Source organism: Puma concolor, chromosome B3 (assembly GCF_028749965.1).
Source record: "Puma concolor isolate L17-30 chromosome B3, mPumCon1.1.hap2, whole genome shotgun sequence".
In the NCBI taxonomy this organism is placed as follows: Eukaryota; Metazoa; Chordata; class Mammalia; order Carnivora; family Felidae; genus Puma; species Puma concolor.
The window spans coordinates 42,084,438-42,098,052 of NC_141672.1; the positions used below are offsets into that span (position 1 = coordinate 42,084,438).

Genomic DNA, 13,615 nt, shown 5'->3' on the forward strand with positions numbered 1-13,615 from the left:
AGCTTTTTGACTGGCTTATTCTGTATATCACTACAGATTGAGGAATATAAAAAACTCTGTGAATTGAAGAGAAAGGATACTTATCAAAAGAAGAAAGAATTGGATACATTAAAACTTAAAGTGTCAAAAATGAGAGAAACAGTTAGTACCAGGACAGTGGTAAGAAAGAATAAACTATGTCTCTCCAGGCCTGTCCAGGGCACCTTGATATATATATACACTGTCTTAAATATAACCAGCAGCAGGTGCTTTTTTAAAGGAGCTGATTTTAATCTATCTGCATGCCATTCTGAGAGAATGTTTTTGGCGTGCTAAGGTTTTCTGACACTTTATTTAAAATGGTATAGTGTGATTGTGTTTTTTCTTTGGGAATATGGTCAGAAGAAGGAAGCTTGAATTACCTTAGGTACAAACTGCATTCGATGGACCAGAATACTGTAAAAATGGGTTTTTAAAATGCACACAGAACTGACCAGGTGCATACAGAACCATATATAACATCTCCATGAGATTGTTTTATTTTACATAACAAAATGAATAGCCATGGGCAAATTCCTTAATTCTGAATGTGTGATAATAAAACAGCTTAGGCTTTTGATTTATATTGGCTACAGGAGCATTAATGTGGAAAGGGGACTATTCGTATGAAGTAGAAAATACTTCAGAGCTCTGTGCTTCTATTTTTTAAAATTGATAACATTGATTGAAAACCAGCCCTCATAAATGTTTTGTGAGGATTATCCTTATTTTAAAGATAAGAAAACTGAAGCTTATTCAGATGGTTCTAATGGAAGAGGGTAATGATAATACCCCTTCTGTGTTAATTAAAACAGAAATGCCTGCTAATCTTCTATTGAAATTAGTTGAATTAACGAGTCTTTGGTGTATTTCTTCTATCTGTATTGAGAATTACATGTAAAACTATATGGGGCAACAGTCATCACATTTCTTACCAGAAACATCACACTTCTCATCAGAATACTCAGCTACTTCCCTTACACTTTTTATAGAGTGGTTCTGATCATTCTGATCATCTTAGTTACAGTGTGTCTATTATATCCAATTACAGAATATTAGTAGAATCAAAATTTCTCCCCAGTATGTGTTTTTAAGATCATTGGGGTGCCTGGGCAGCTCAGTCAGTTAAGCCTCCAAATCTTGATTTTGGCATAGGTCACGATCCCAGGGTCGTGGGATTGGGTCCAGGTCATTAGGCTGCGTGCTGGGCGTGGAGGCTTCTTAGGAGTCTCTCTCCCCCCTTCTGCCTCTCCCCCACTCTTGCATGCAGGTGCAATAAATAAATCAGTAGATAGATAAATAATCATTATCTGTTTTTCAAATATCTGTATAGTAAGCAAGCATGAGTGAGGCTAGATTCAAAGGAGAACAGAAGGGTTATATCAGATAGACTTTATCTGTAGGCCCAAGCTCCTGCCTTTGTTTGCATCTCATAGGTCATGAGTCAGGTACTCCATCAACTCAATTGGGAAGACACAGTATATATTCCTTCACCTGTGCTCCAAAGATCTCTAAGACCAAATTATGCAAGGCTAGAAGATGGCAAGGATAAACTCACCTCCAGCGTCATCGCCACCTCCCATAAGCCAACATGCCCACCCTAACTCCACTTTACTGCAGGAGAATAGTGTTTAAAGCACAAACTTGAGTGTCACAGAGACCTGGGGTTCACATTTTTAACTCTATCAACCTGAAGTTTCCGCACCTATAAAACGGGGTGATAATACTGCCTACTTCAAAGGGCTAGAAGCTCAAGTGAGGTCATGCCCATAAGACTTTTAGCTGAGTGCTTTGTATTTGGTAAAGGTGGTTATTGGGGTTGTTACTCTCACCATCCACGATTAGAAAACAGGGTTTGGCTGTGGACTGAGACAACAGGAAATTCCAGGTTAATCTTCCAGGGTTGTCTTCATTTTAGATGACTCTGCAGCCCGGTCAAGCTGAGGTGATGTTGCCAGAAAAGAATAATGGTGTGTGATTCTTGAGGTGGCCTACATGCCCAGGGCAGGGGGGACTGAAGGCGAGAGGTGACCGATGAAGGGCCTAAATGGGCCTTCAGCACACAGCCACTAATCCTCATGATCGGTCACAGTCCTTTAGACATTGTGCTCATGTTCGACTTCAGACCCTTGTTAACTCTAAAACTAGTTATTGCCCAGAAGTTGAGTCATATGGGTGCTTCAGAGAAAGAAACAGTTGAGGGGAGCTTTCGTGCACCTGTCTAGTAGGAATGAGAGCACCTGTGTTCCCCACCGATGTTTCTCTGACTCCACATTGATGTGCAGGGTTAGATGCCATTAATCTGCCTGTGGTGACTCCATGCCAGGGGGCAGTGGAATTTGATGAACTTTCTCTCCCTTCCATTTCTCCCTCACAGCTGAAGTGCAGACCCAAGGCTCTAATTTGTTTGCCTCCCCCTTTCTTTATTCCAAAACTGCATTGTTAACACATGTGCCACTTGGAGTTTTCTCTATTCATACTTCATTCTTTTAAATGATGTTAATATTTTACCACAGCACCCAGCTGTTACATTTCCAAAATACTGATTAATATTAAGAAAACTTCTCTTAACCTGAGCATATTTGTCAGTTAAGGTAATTTGTTTTTACTTTTTTTTTTTTTTTTTTAAATAATACTCATTCTAATGTCCTGGAATATTTTGAAAATGATTGTGAAAGTACAGATTTGTTTAGACTTATTTTAAAAGGTAACCAAAATGAATTCATGTCTTAAAAGTTGTTTTTATAGTTTTCATATTCTTGTTGCTATATTTGGTTGCTTGCTCTCTCTCCAAAATTGTAGGGTTTTTTTTTTCTGATGATTTCAGAATTATTTCCGTCCAAGTTTGTTCTATGAATAAATAATTTTAATGATTGCTTTTTATCTTAGCTAAAGGTACCCCCAATGTAAAAGTTGAATAAGTGATACATGAATATTTAGTGAATTGAACACTTCCATGAATCATTTGGTGACAATTGAATACCATAATTTTATTGAATTATCAATAGGTTCTTAGTGATCACAATTTAGAGATAGCACAACTACAAGAATCAATAAGGCATTGGGAACAAGAGATTGAAGAAATGAAGAAATCCTGTAAGATCCTGGAGGATAAAATGTAAGTTCAATGCTTTATTTTTACTAAAACGTTTCTAGATGTTATATATTTTTTTAATATTAGATTGAGAACTATATTCTCTTAATTTACTAAAATTTGCAATTGTCAGCTTTATAAAACCACCTCTTCGTTTGGAAATTAACCAGTCTTCCACATGATCAAGAGAAAAAATTGAGGAGGATACAATCCTGTATGAATTGTCCCCACTTTAGTTCCTGATTCCCTACAAACAAATATGCCCCCAGGGGAAGGCATTAGTGGAACCTCCTGTAGGTTCACCTACCCTTGCTATGATAGTTGTGGTTCTTAGTCAAGGGGGACTTACAGAACTTATTGAAAAAAATACAAGGATATTTCAGGTCAAAACCCATGGGACTAGAACCATAAACTTAAGGAAATCTGTCCATCCCAAGGAACAGTCTCTGCTTCCTTTTGGGAACCATGTTTCATTCTCTATCTACATACTATGTTCTCTCCTTGGGGAGCCCATGGCTAAACATGGCCATTCCAAACCCTCAAAGGTTACCTGTCACAGGTCCATCTATCTTTAGAGATTGGCCCACAGACTTCTCCCAGGAGAATTCCCAGATTTTTCCCATCAGAAGGTGTTTGGCTCAGCTCTGACCAGGAAGAGTGGGGTCTTGTAGTACAAATATGGCTTCCAGGCCTTCCCCTAGATTCTGCTGGCAGTTTAAAAGACAAATTTTGGACTTAGTAGGTTCCCCAAAAGGCAAGTAACTTCCCATGTGTAATCTCATTATAATATAGCTTATTTCTGTGTAGGATTAAATGTTTTGTGATTTTTATGTTTTCTAAAACAGCGGTTGCCAACAGTACAGTGCTATTCTACCATCATCAGGCCATAAAATAGGCAATAATCTTTGCACTCAGTACCAGATTTAAAAATATAAAATCTTGGGGTGCCTGGCTGGTTCAGTCAGTGGAGCCTGTGACTCTTGATCTTGGGGTTGTGAGTTTGAGTCCATGTTGGGCAAAGAGTTTACTTAAAAATAAATAATTTTTTAAAAAGAAGTATAAAAGCTCGAGTCTATAACTAAAACTCAGAATAAAAAAATCTTTTTCTTTGAAAGTGATTCAATAGTTTTAGTTCATGCATATTTTGAAGAAAAACTAGGCAAATAATCATAGAGGAAGATACAGATCAGGTCTTCAGTTATTTCTAGGAGTTATGATTTAAAAACTTGCTATACTGATGAAGTTTTATTGATAAGTAGTCTTCATGTTAGCTAATTTGTTTTAAATATACATTCAAGAATGAAATGGGGATTCATTGATCTTCTACTTTTAATGGCTCATCATTTTTTTTTTTTATCCCAGCTTTTCAAGAGTTTTCATTCATATGGGATCTCTGTGAGGAAAAGTGCATTTGGTTAATTTGGTGATTGAAGATTTCAGTTACCCCCTTTGTTACTAATAAAACTATACCTTTTTTCTTTACTACCAAGCAAATTAAAAGAAAATTCTTACGTTCTTTCTGTTTTCTCCTTTAGTTCATTTACTCAATTTATGGAAGTGAGAAAAGGCACCTAAATCTTGGTTGGTAGATTTGAAGAGTCAAACAGTGTTGTTTTATTTTTTATTTATTTATTTATTTATTTTAACATTTATTTATTTTTGAGACAGAGAGAGAGAGAGAGAGCATGAACAGGGGAGGGTCAGAGAAAGAGGGAGACAGAATCTGAAACAGGCTCCAGGCTCTGAGCTGTCAGCACAGAGCCTGACGCGGGGCACGAACCCACAGACCGCGAGATCGTGACCTGAGCTGAAGTTGGACGCTTAACCAACTGAGCCACCCAGGCGCCCCAAACAGTGTTGTTTTATAATAGTCCATAAGATTCTTTAAGAATAAATGATACAGGGGCGCCTGGGTGGCACAGTCGGTTAAGCCTCCGACTTCAGCCAGGTCACGATCTCACGGTCCGTGAGTTCGAGCCCCGCGTCAGGCTCTGGGCTGATGGCTCGGAGCCTGGAGCCTGTTTCCGATTCTGTGTCTCCCTCTCTCTCTGCCCCTCCCCCGTTCATGCTCTGTCTCTCTCTGTCCCAAAAATAAATAAAAACTTTGAAAAAAAAATTAAAAAAAAAAAAAGAATAAATGATACAATAAACTAAAATAATTTGCACAAACTCATCTTCCTATTAATCAATAAACTTTATTTTTCCCCCATAAAGTCTTTAATTTCCAAGCTTGTTACATGTTTTGAGGTCCAAATATTGAGGAAAAACAAATCACTCAAACATGAGTTAAAATTCTGTGTGTGGACAGTTGAGAGAACATAAATGCTCCACAAGTCCACAGGAAGCATTGATAGTTTAAACCTTATTCATTATTATTATTGATGTCCAGCATGATGTGTTTGCATAATAAAGGCAAATCCTGTGTCTGCATTTCTAACCGAGTATGGTCTTTCTTCACCATTCAGCTAGTTTTCAGCACACAGGAAGTTGGAAACTAAATGTTGTGTATAAATGGTATCCAATTTGTGACCCTGAGTATACACTTACCATTGCAGTGAAGGCTGTGAAAATTATAGATGCTTTTTTAGAAGGGTTGAAATGACTTCAAGATTTTCCTGATTACCAATGACCTGTACCGCCAAACGTTAATGATTTAGCCTATTCCTTAAAGTTCTTGAATTCTTAATGGAATTTGACACATTTCCACCTTCTTGAAATACTTTCTTCCCTTGGCCTCCCAAACATCATATTTTCTTATGTCACTCACTAAACTGCCCCTTTTTAGGGCCCTTTATTTGTTCCAGTTCTTCTCTCTGGCTCTAAATTTGGGAGTTCTCAGCCCTTCTCTTCATACTCTCCATACATGATTTGATCCAGTCTTAGGGTGTTATATACCTTCTGTACCCCAATGATTCCCAAATTAAATATCCAGCACAGAGTTCTAAATGCATATTTGACCTCTCCAGCATATTTGACCTCTCCGTTTGAAGGATATCTGTTAGATATCTCAAATATAACACGTCCTAAACGGAACTCTTAATTTCCCACCTCCTTGAAACAGCTCTTCCGTCAGTCTTCCATATCGCCATTTACCTAGTTACTCTAGCCAAAAACCTAGGAATCATGCGTCAATCCTGTTTTCCTCACTACCTAACCCTAACCCAACCTCCAGCCAAATCCAAAGGCAGATCCAACTATTCCTCATTACTTCCACCACTTCAACTTTAGTCTGAACCACCGTTTTCTCTTCTTGACCACTGCTGTAGCCTTCTACATAGTCTGTCTTCCTGTATTGCTGTCTTTCTCCACTAAGTAGCCACAGTCATCTTTACAAGATGTAAATCAGTTCATGTCTCTCCTCTGCTTAAATTCTCCCCTGGTTCCCTTCACAATGATATCTGAACTTCTCCTTTGTCCTTGAGACCCTACGTGATCTAGTCTCTGCCTCTCCAACTTTCTCATAATTGTCTCTTCACCAAATACCCAAAACTTGTTCTTGCCTCAAGATATTATCACTGACTGTTCCTTCTACATGAAAAGCTCTTTCTTCAGATCTTCACCTATCTGGCTCCTTTTCATCATTCAGGTCTTTCACAGATCATCTCAAGAAGCCTTCCATTACCACCTATCTACAATAATATCCTCACTCTCAGGAATTCTCTGTCCTTCACCCTACTTTGTGTTCTTTAAAGCACTTAACACTATCTGAAATAATAATAATAATTGTTGTTATTTTGATAACTTGCTTATATTCTACTTCACTAGAGTGTAATTTCCATGAGGGCAGGGACTTCACCTGTGCTGTATCTCTAGTACCTATAATACCTGCAGAGGACAAGTGTTTAATAATTACTTCTTAATAAATAAAGGAAGTATTAATTCTTCAAACAAGTAAAAAATTTTTTGCTTAGTTTTGTGAATATACCCATAAATATGTTGTATAGGAAGATGGGGACTGGAAGTTTCTGGAGTCATAAATAAATGTGGCTTTACTGGAAAACATGCCCTAATATGAATCTGTTTGGCTTCCTTTGATCATAGGCATTTTTTTATGAATAACAAGGAAAAACTGGAAGATTCATCTAGTGTTGAAAAAGATGAAATTTTGCAGAAGATAAAGCAGGTAGGAAGATGGAAATTACGCCTTTTAGATTATTATTCGTTTTTATTTTTGGTTAATATTTAAAAAAATTTTTTTAATGTTTATTTATTTTTGAGACAGAGAGAGACAGAGCATGAACGGGGGAGGGTCAGAGAGAGGGAGACACAGAATCTGAAACAGGCTCCAGGCTCTGAGCTGTCAGCACAGAGCCCAACGCGGGGCTCGAACTCACGGACCACGAGATCATGACCTGGGCCAAAGTCGGCCGCTTAACCGACTGAGCCACCCAGGCGCCCCTAATATTTTAAATATATTTGAGAAATGTGAAATTTTCCAAAAGTAGATTTTTCATGATATAATAATGATAATATAATAATATATATTATAGTATATATTATGTATTATATATATAATATAATATAATAATCATGATCATTTGTAGTAATTGATTTAAAGATTTTATTCCCTCCCCAAATATTTTAAATATATGAAAAAGCAAATGTTGTCTATGTGAAAGTGAATCTTTGTTTGGTAACTTTTCATGTGGTTATGGTTATAATACATTAGAAATATCCAGATCAATGGGTATTTTTCATCCGAATTATTTAGAAAAAAATGGGACCCTCTTGCTGTTGTGTGGTACCTGTAAAGTCTAGCAACCCATATTGTGCTTAGTAAGCAGTGAAATATTTGAGTCAGATTAGCATCCAGGAGAATTCTCTAGACATTTTAAATTTTGGTTAAAAGAAATATCATAAGTACTTAACTACGGGTATAAACCAAAATTTATCCACAAGGTATTCAGTAAAGCATTCCTTATAATAATTGAAAAATTAGGGGGAAGATACAATTAAAGTCCAACAAAAGGGCCTTGGTTAAGTAATAGCTCATAATATATTATTGTGTGACAAATAGAATATAAAACAGTACACTGGATCTCTTCCATAAGAATGATTTGAACCGGTTACATTCTTTCCATTTGGTTATGAGCTAATGGCATTAGGGACCGCTTCCCTCCAGGTTAGACCTACTCTGATTCTTTAGTTGTGAAGATTCTGAAAGACAGAAACTAGACAAGGTTGGTAGGTTGGCTGGGTGGTCAGTTGGTTGGTTTTTAAAGTTGTCTTTCATTCTCTGGGCAAAGGATTTCTTTTTCCTTTCCGTTTATTTCCTGAAGCTGTCAGGCAGGCTTCAGATGATAGCTCCGTAGTTTGCAGGCCCCCAACTGTCTGGAAAATCCAGGACCCCTACACTGCATGGCTTACTTGCTCAAAGGGCAAATGCAAAGGGGTTTCGCTTTAATCCATAGCCGTCAGCCAAATTCCATGAGTTCAAGTCAGTGACTGCTTCAAAGGGATCAGGGCTCTGACCCATTTACTATTTCCACTGGACTCTCGGTGGCAGCCAATCTTAATTCTCATGAGGTGTAGGAGACAAGTTCAGTGATGAAATTCTATTGTAACTTTATTTTAATTTTTTTTATTATAAGATATTACACACAGAACAGTACCCACGCTATAAATGTACAATCCTTATGTACATACATATCTTTTGATGGGTATAATTTATTAGTTGCAATGAAGTACAGTTTATCAATCTTTTCCTTTTTGGTTTTTATGTCCTTTGTCATGAAGATACTATTTCATGATCTTCTAGAAGATTTATTGTTTGCCCTTCCACATTTAGGACTACAAGCCATCTGGAATCTGTGTGTGTGTGTGTGTGTGTGTGTGTGTGTGTGTGTGTGTGTGTGTATGCTGTGAGATGGTGGTCAAGGTTCATATTTTTCCATAAGATTATCTAGCACCATTTAATGAAAAGAACATCTTTTCCTGCACTATACTGTAATGGTAAGTTTGTCATAAATCAACAGGCAGATCATAAATACATTGTAAATATGTGTGTAGATCTGTGGACTCCCTATTGTGTTCCTTTGGACTTGTCTCCCCTCACATTAAAACCAGACTTTCTTAATTAGCAGCTTTTAACATAAGCCTTTATAGTTAGCAGTATAAATCCTTCCACTTTGCTCTTCAAGATTGCTTTCACTGTTCTTGGCCCTTTGAATTTCTGTCAGTCTGTCAAGTCCTGCCAAAAAAACCTGTTTGCATTTGGACTGGGGTTGCATTATATCTATAAATCAATTTGGGGAGAATGTCACATTCTTACAATATCAAGGCTTCCAATCCATGAAAGTGGTGTACCTCATTTATTTTAGGTCTTCTTTGTTCCCTTTGACTTATTCACTTTCACTATCATATGTCCACATTTTCTTTATTTCTCCTGCTTTGGGATTTATTGGGCTGCTTAGATCTGTAAATTGCTGTATTTTGCAAGTTCTGCAAAATTCTTAGCCGTTATCTGTTCGCATATTTCATTCCCTTTCCTCTTGGTCTGAGACTCCAATTGTATATATATGTATGCACGTGTGTGTATACAATTATTTGTGCTAATAAACACATCCTCTATGTTTTTTTACCCTCTCTTTCGTGTTTTCTATCTTTTGTCTCCCCCTGCTGTATTCTGGGCAGGATGGTCTTATTTCAGCTGTTAATTTTGGTTATTGAATTTTTTAAATTGGTAATTTTCAAATCTGCATTGTCTATTTCAATTCCTTGCCGTAATTTTCAAGTATGTCTAACATTTCTTTGATTATAGTAAACACAATATTTGTATAGTTCAGTATCTAATTCCACTCACTATCTGATGTTTTTATAGGTTTGTTTCCGTAGTCTTTTGCTTCTGCCAATTTTTTTTCATGCTGTCTTATTTCCTTCTGTTCCTAGTAGAAAACTGTATACCAGACATTGTATTTGGGGGGAGGGGGGGAGTTTGTAAAAACAATTTGAAGCTTAGGATGATCATATCTTTTCCAGGAACAGACTTTAATTCACTTCCGTCAGATGGCTGGGGTATTACCAGTCCCAAACCACTTTAATGCACCCTTAGGTTCACTGGTGATCAAAATTAGGCTGGGCCATGGCTTATTAGCTTCCAATTTACCCTTCTCCAGAGCATGAAGCTTTTTGAGACCACAGGTTAAAGTGGTAGAAGATTTATCAAACTCAATACCTGGATGAACTCTGTTGATTTTTGTCCCTCTTGTCACGTAAGAGAACTAAAATTCTATTTCCAAGTGGTTTCTTCCATATCAATCAATGTCCTTAGGGTAAAAGGAGTTTTCAGTGCTAGATTTACTACTCTGGATTTTTTTTTTTGAGAGTGAGAGAGAGAGCAGGGGAGGGGAAGAGGAACAAGGAGAGAGAACCCTAAGAAAGCTCTACACCCATCACAGAGCCCAATAATGCAGGACTTGATCCCATGACTGTGGGATCATGACCCGAGCCAAAATAAAGATTCAGATGCTTAACCAACTAAGCCACCCCAGTGCCCTCTATTATGGAGTCTTGATTTCTTGTAGAATTAGTCATTATCTTGTTAGTTCTTCAACACTTCTAAGATATTTTTTCATCCAGCTATTCTAGTAATACTCAGCCAAAAGGTTATTGTGAACTGCTCAGCCCATCACTCCTACTGAACATAACTTTCTTACCTCTTTTGAAGCAATAGAGACATTTTAAACACAAACTTCTCGAATAGCAAGTTCACTAATAAACATTAGTTTTGTCCTTGAATAGAAATATTTAACAAGAAGCAGACCTAGTATCTCATCAAAGAGGTTTTGAGCAAGAGCTTCTATTGGTGTTACATTTTCTTTTCCCTAGTGTAATTTATCTTCTGGGAAAAGGACTTATGGATCCTGTTGAATGATCTCCGTTTATCAATCTCAATGCTTATATCAATATGAATGATTTACTCTGTGGTGTTTGCATCAGTGTCTACTACCTTTCTATACTTTTGTCATAATTTATAGGAGAGGCCCCAAAATGTATAACTGAATATTTGATACAGAATTAAATCACTCAACATTTATGGCATAGTTATTGTATGCTAAGCAACATACCCAGTGTTCTAGAGTTGCCACATGACTGACTCCCATCAAAGGAAATGTGTCCTCTAATTGCTTTTTTTTTCCCTAGATGGCTGAAAAACTACACAAAAATCATTTAGAGAGCAAAGATCTACAGGAGAAATTGCATACTCTTACCAGACAATATAAGATTGTCTTAAGTGAGGAGGAGAAAGTTTTTATACAGAAACAGAACACTTATAATGAGTATGTTTCTATCCATGATCTGTACATGAATCAACATGTTATGGTTATGGGGTTTCCTTGGCATCAAAATGGTGACTCTCTAAAGAATGAAATATGGCCCTTTGTAGCAACATGGATGGAACTGGAGAGTGTGATGCTAAGTGAAATAAGCCATACAGAGAAAGACAGATACCATATGTTTTCACTCTTATGTGGATCCTGAGAAACTTAACAGAAACCCATGGCGGAGGGGAAGGAAAAAAAAAAGAGGTTAGAGTGGGAGAGAGCCAAAGCATAAGAGACTCTTAAAAACTGAGAACAAACTGAGGGTTGATGGGGGGTGGGAGGGAGGGGAGGGTGGGTGATGGGTATTGAGGAGGTCACCTTTTGGGATGAGCACTGGGTGTTGTATGGAAACCAATTTGACAATAAATTTCATACATTAAAAAAAACATTGTAAAAAATTTACAGTAAAAAAAAAATGGTAACTCTCTACTTAAGTTCATCCTAGCTTTAAAATCTATTGACAACGATGAAATATTTACCTAAAAATACACACACTCCTCATCTGCCTGTATATGCACTGAGTAATGCTTTCCTCATATGGGTTAGATCAAATCCATAAACACCATGAGCATTATATTTACTTCTACGTCAGATTCTTGAAAAAAGAATCCTGCTTTTACTCCATGAGACTGTTTAGAGAAACTGTGAGATCTACCTTCATCAGAAACTGGCTCTGCCATCTCTTCCCTACCTCTGTGAAGGGTTTGGTCATTGACACAATCCCCTAACCCAGAGACTGGGAAATTATTCAAGGAAATTCCTATCTTTTACTACCCGTTGGACTCCATTCAAGTACCAAGGCTTGTCAATTCCACCTCCCGGATATTTCTCAAATATATCCCATTCTTCTCTCCAACTCCATTCTTGTCACCTCTTTCAGCTTCTTTGCACTGGCTTGTCCCTCCAAAGTTCTCCCCACTTTCTGCTTTACCACCCTTAAGTTGTTCACCTTCCTTCCACCGGAATGATCCTTCTGAAACATCCCTCTGATGCCATTCCTTTTCATCAGTCACTGCATTGTCATAAGTAGTCTATAAATCTCTTGTTTCCACTGAACTATGAACAGATCAGGGTATTTACTCAGTGCTACATCCCCAGGACCTTGTACATTGCTTAGCAGATAGTGGGCATTCACCAATATTTTCTTAACGAATACATAATAACATCTTGCAAGCATGAATTCTATAAGTAATGATCCATTACTACAGACAAAGTTAGATCACACAGAAGTGTAATTACAGTGTCCAGGCACAGTTAGGTGAAACTGAGTTTATGGTCATTGCAGCATGTGAGCTGCAGAGAGTAGTTACAATCATTGTATCTCATTCAACTGAAAAACCTACCAAGAGTCTGCTTTCAGTAGCTTTTTTCAGCAAAAAAGATTTCCCCAGATCAGTACTGAGTTAATCAGTACTCATCTACAGGTAAAGTTTCCTTCAAGGTCACACTGCTAGAAAGAGGTAAAGCCAGTATTTAAAGTTGGTCTAACTGACCCCTTCACCTTTCATAAAATAACATGGTAGAATTGATAATGTGCTGATGACAAATCATTGTAACACTAAAACATTTACTATTGTTACTCGTTTTTGTCTTCAGCTTGGGCTGCCATGACTAAGCACCATAGACTGGGTGGTTTAAACAACGGAAATTTATTTCTCACAGTTCCAGAGGATGGAGATCCAATATCAGGGTGCCAGCATGGTTGGGTTCTGGTGAGAGCCCTTTTTCCTGGCTTGCACAAGGCTGCCTTCTTGCTGTGTTTTTACATGGTAGAAATAGGGAGAAAACAAACTTCCTGGTGTCTCTTCTTACAAGGAGCCTCTTCGTCATGACCTCATCTAATCAGGTGACCTCGTCACTTCACAAAAGCCTCACCTTCCAATACAATCACATTGGGTGTTAGGGCTTCAACACACAAATTTTAGGGACTGAACACAGTTCAGTCCATAGAAGTTTTGAAGAAGACGAGATACTTGTATAAAGCACTTTCTGTTACAGGAATGCCCCTATCAATGTCTGGAAAAAACTGAAATTGAACAAAACTGTATACTTCCTATTATTCTCTCTACAAATTGGAGACAAAATATTAACCACTTTTTACAAAGTGCCTCATGAGTCCCACGCACTGGATTGAGCACTTTATAGCTCATTTAATCCTTATAGCTGTTGAGATAGGTAT

The 13,615-nt window shown here is 37.6% G+C and overlaps 1 protein-coding gene across 3 annotated transcripts in view; it reads left to right on the plus strand.

Moving 5' to 3' along the window:
• The window catches only part of CCDC175 (coiled-coil domain containing 175), a 77,929-nt gene that overhangs the window by 18,335 nt on the left and 45,979 nt on the right, over positions 1–13,615 (plus strand). For 2 of the 3 annotated variants that reach the window (XM_086709633.1, XM_025919895.2), the window contains exons 6-9: positions 37–159; positions 3,027–3,136; positions 7,154–7,235; positions 11,255–11,391. In XM_086709633.1, the coding sequence (XP_086565759.1) occupies positions 37–159; positions 3,027–3,136; positions 7,154–7,235; positions 11,255–11,391 (452 nt within the window). The remainder of the gene's footprint in view (positions 1–36; positions 160–3,026; positions 3,137–7,153; positions 7,236–11,254; positions 11,392–13,615) is intronic. The other variant, XM_086709634.1, reaches the window with a different exon arrangement.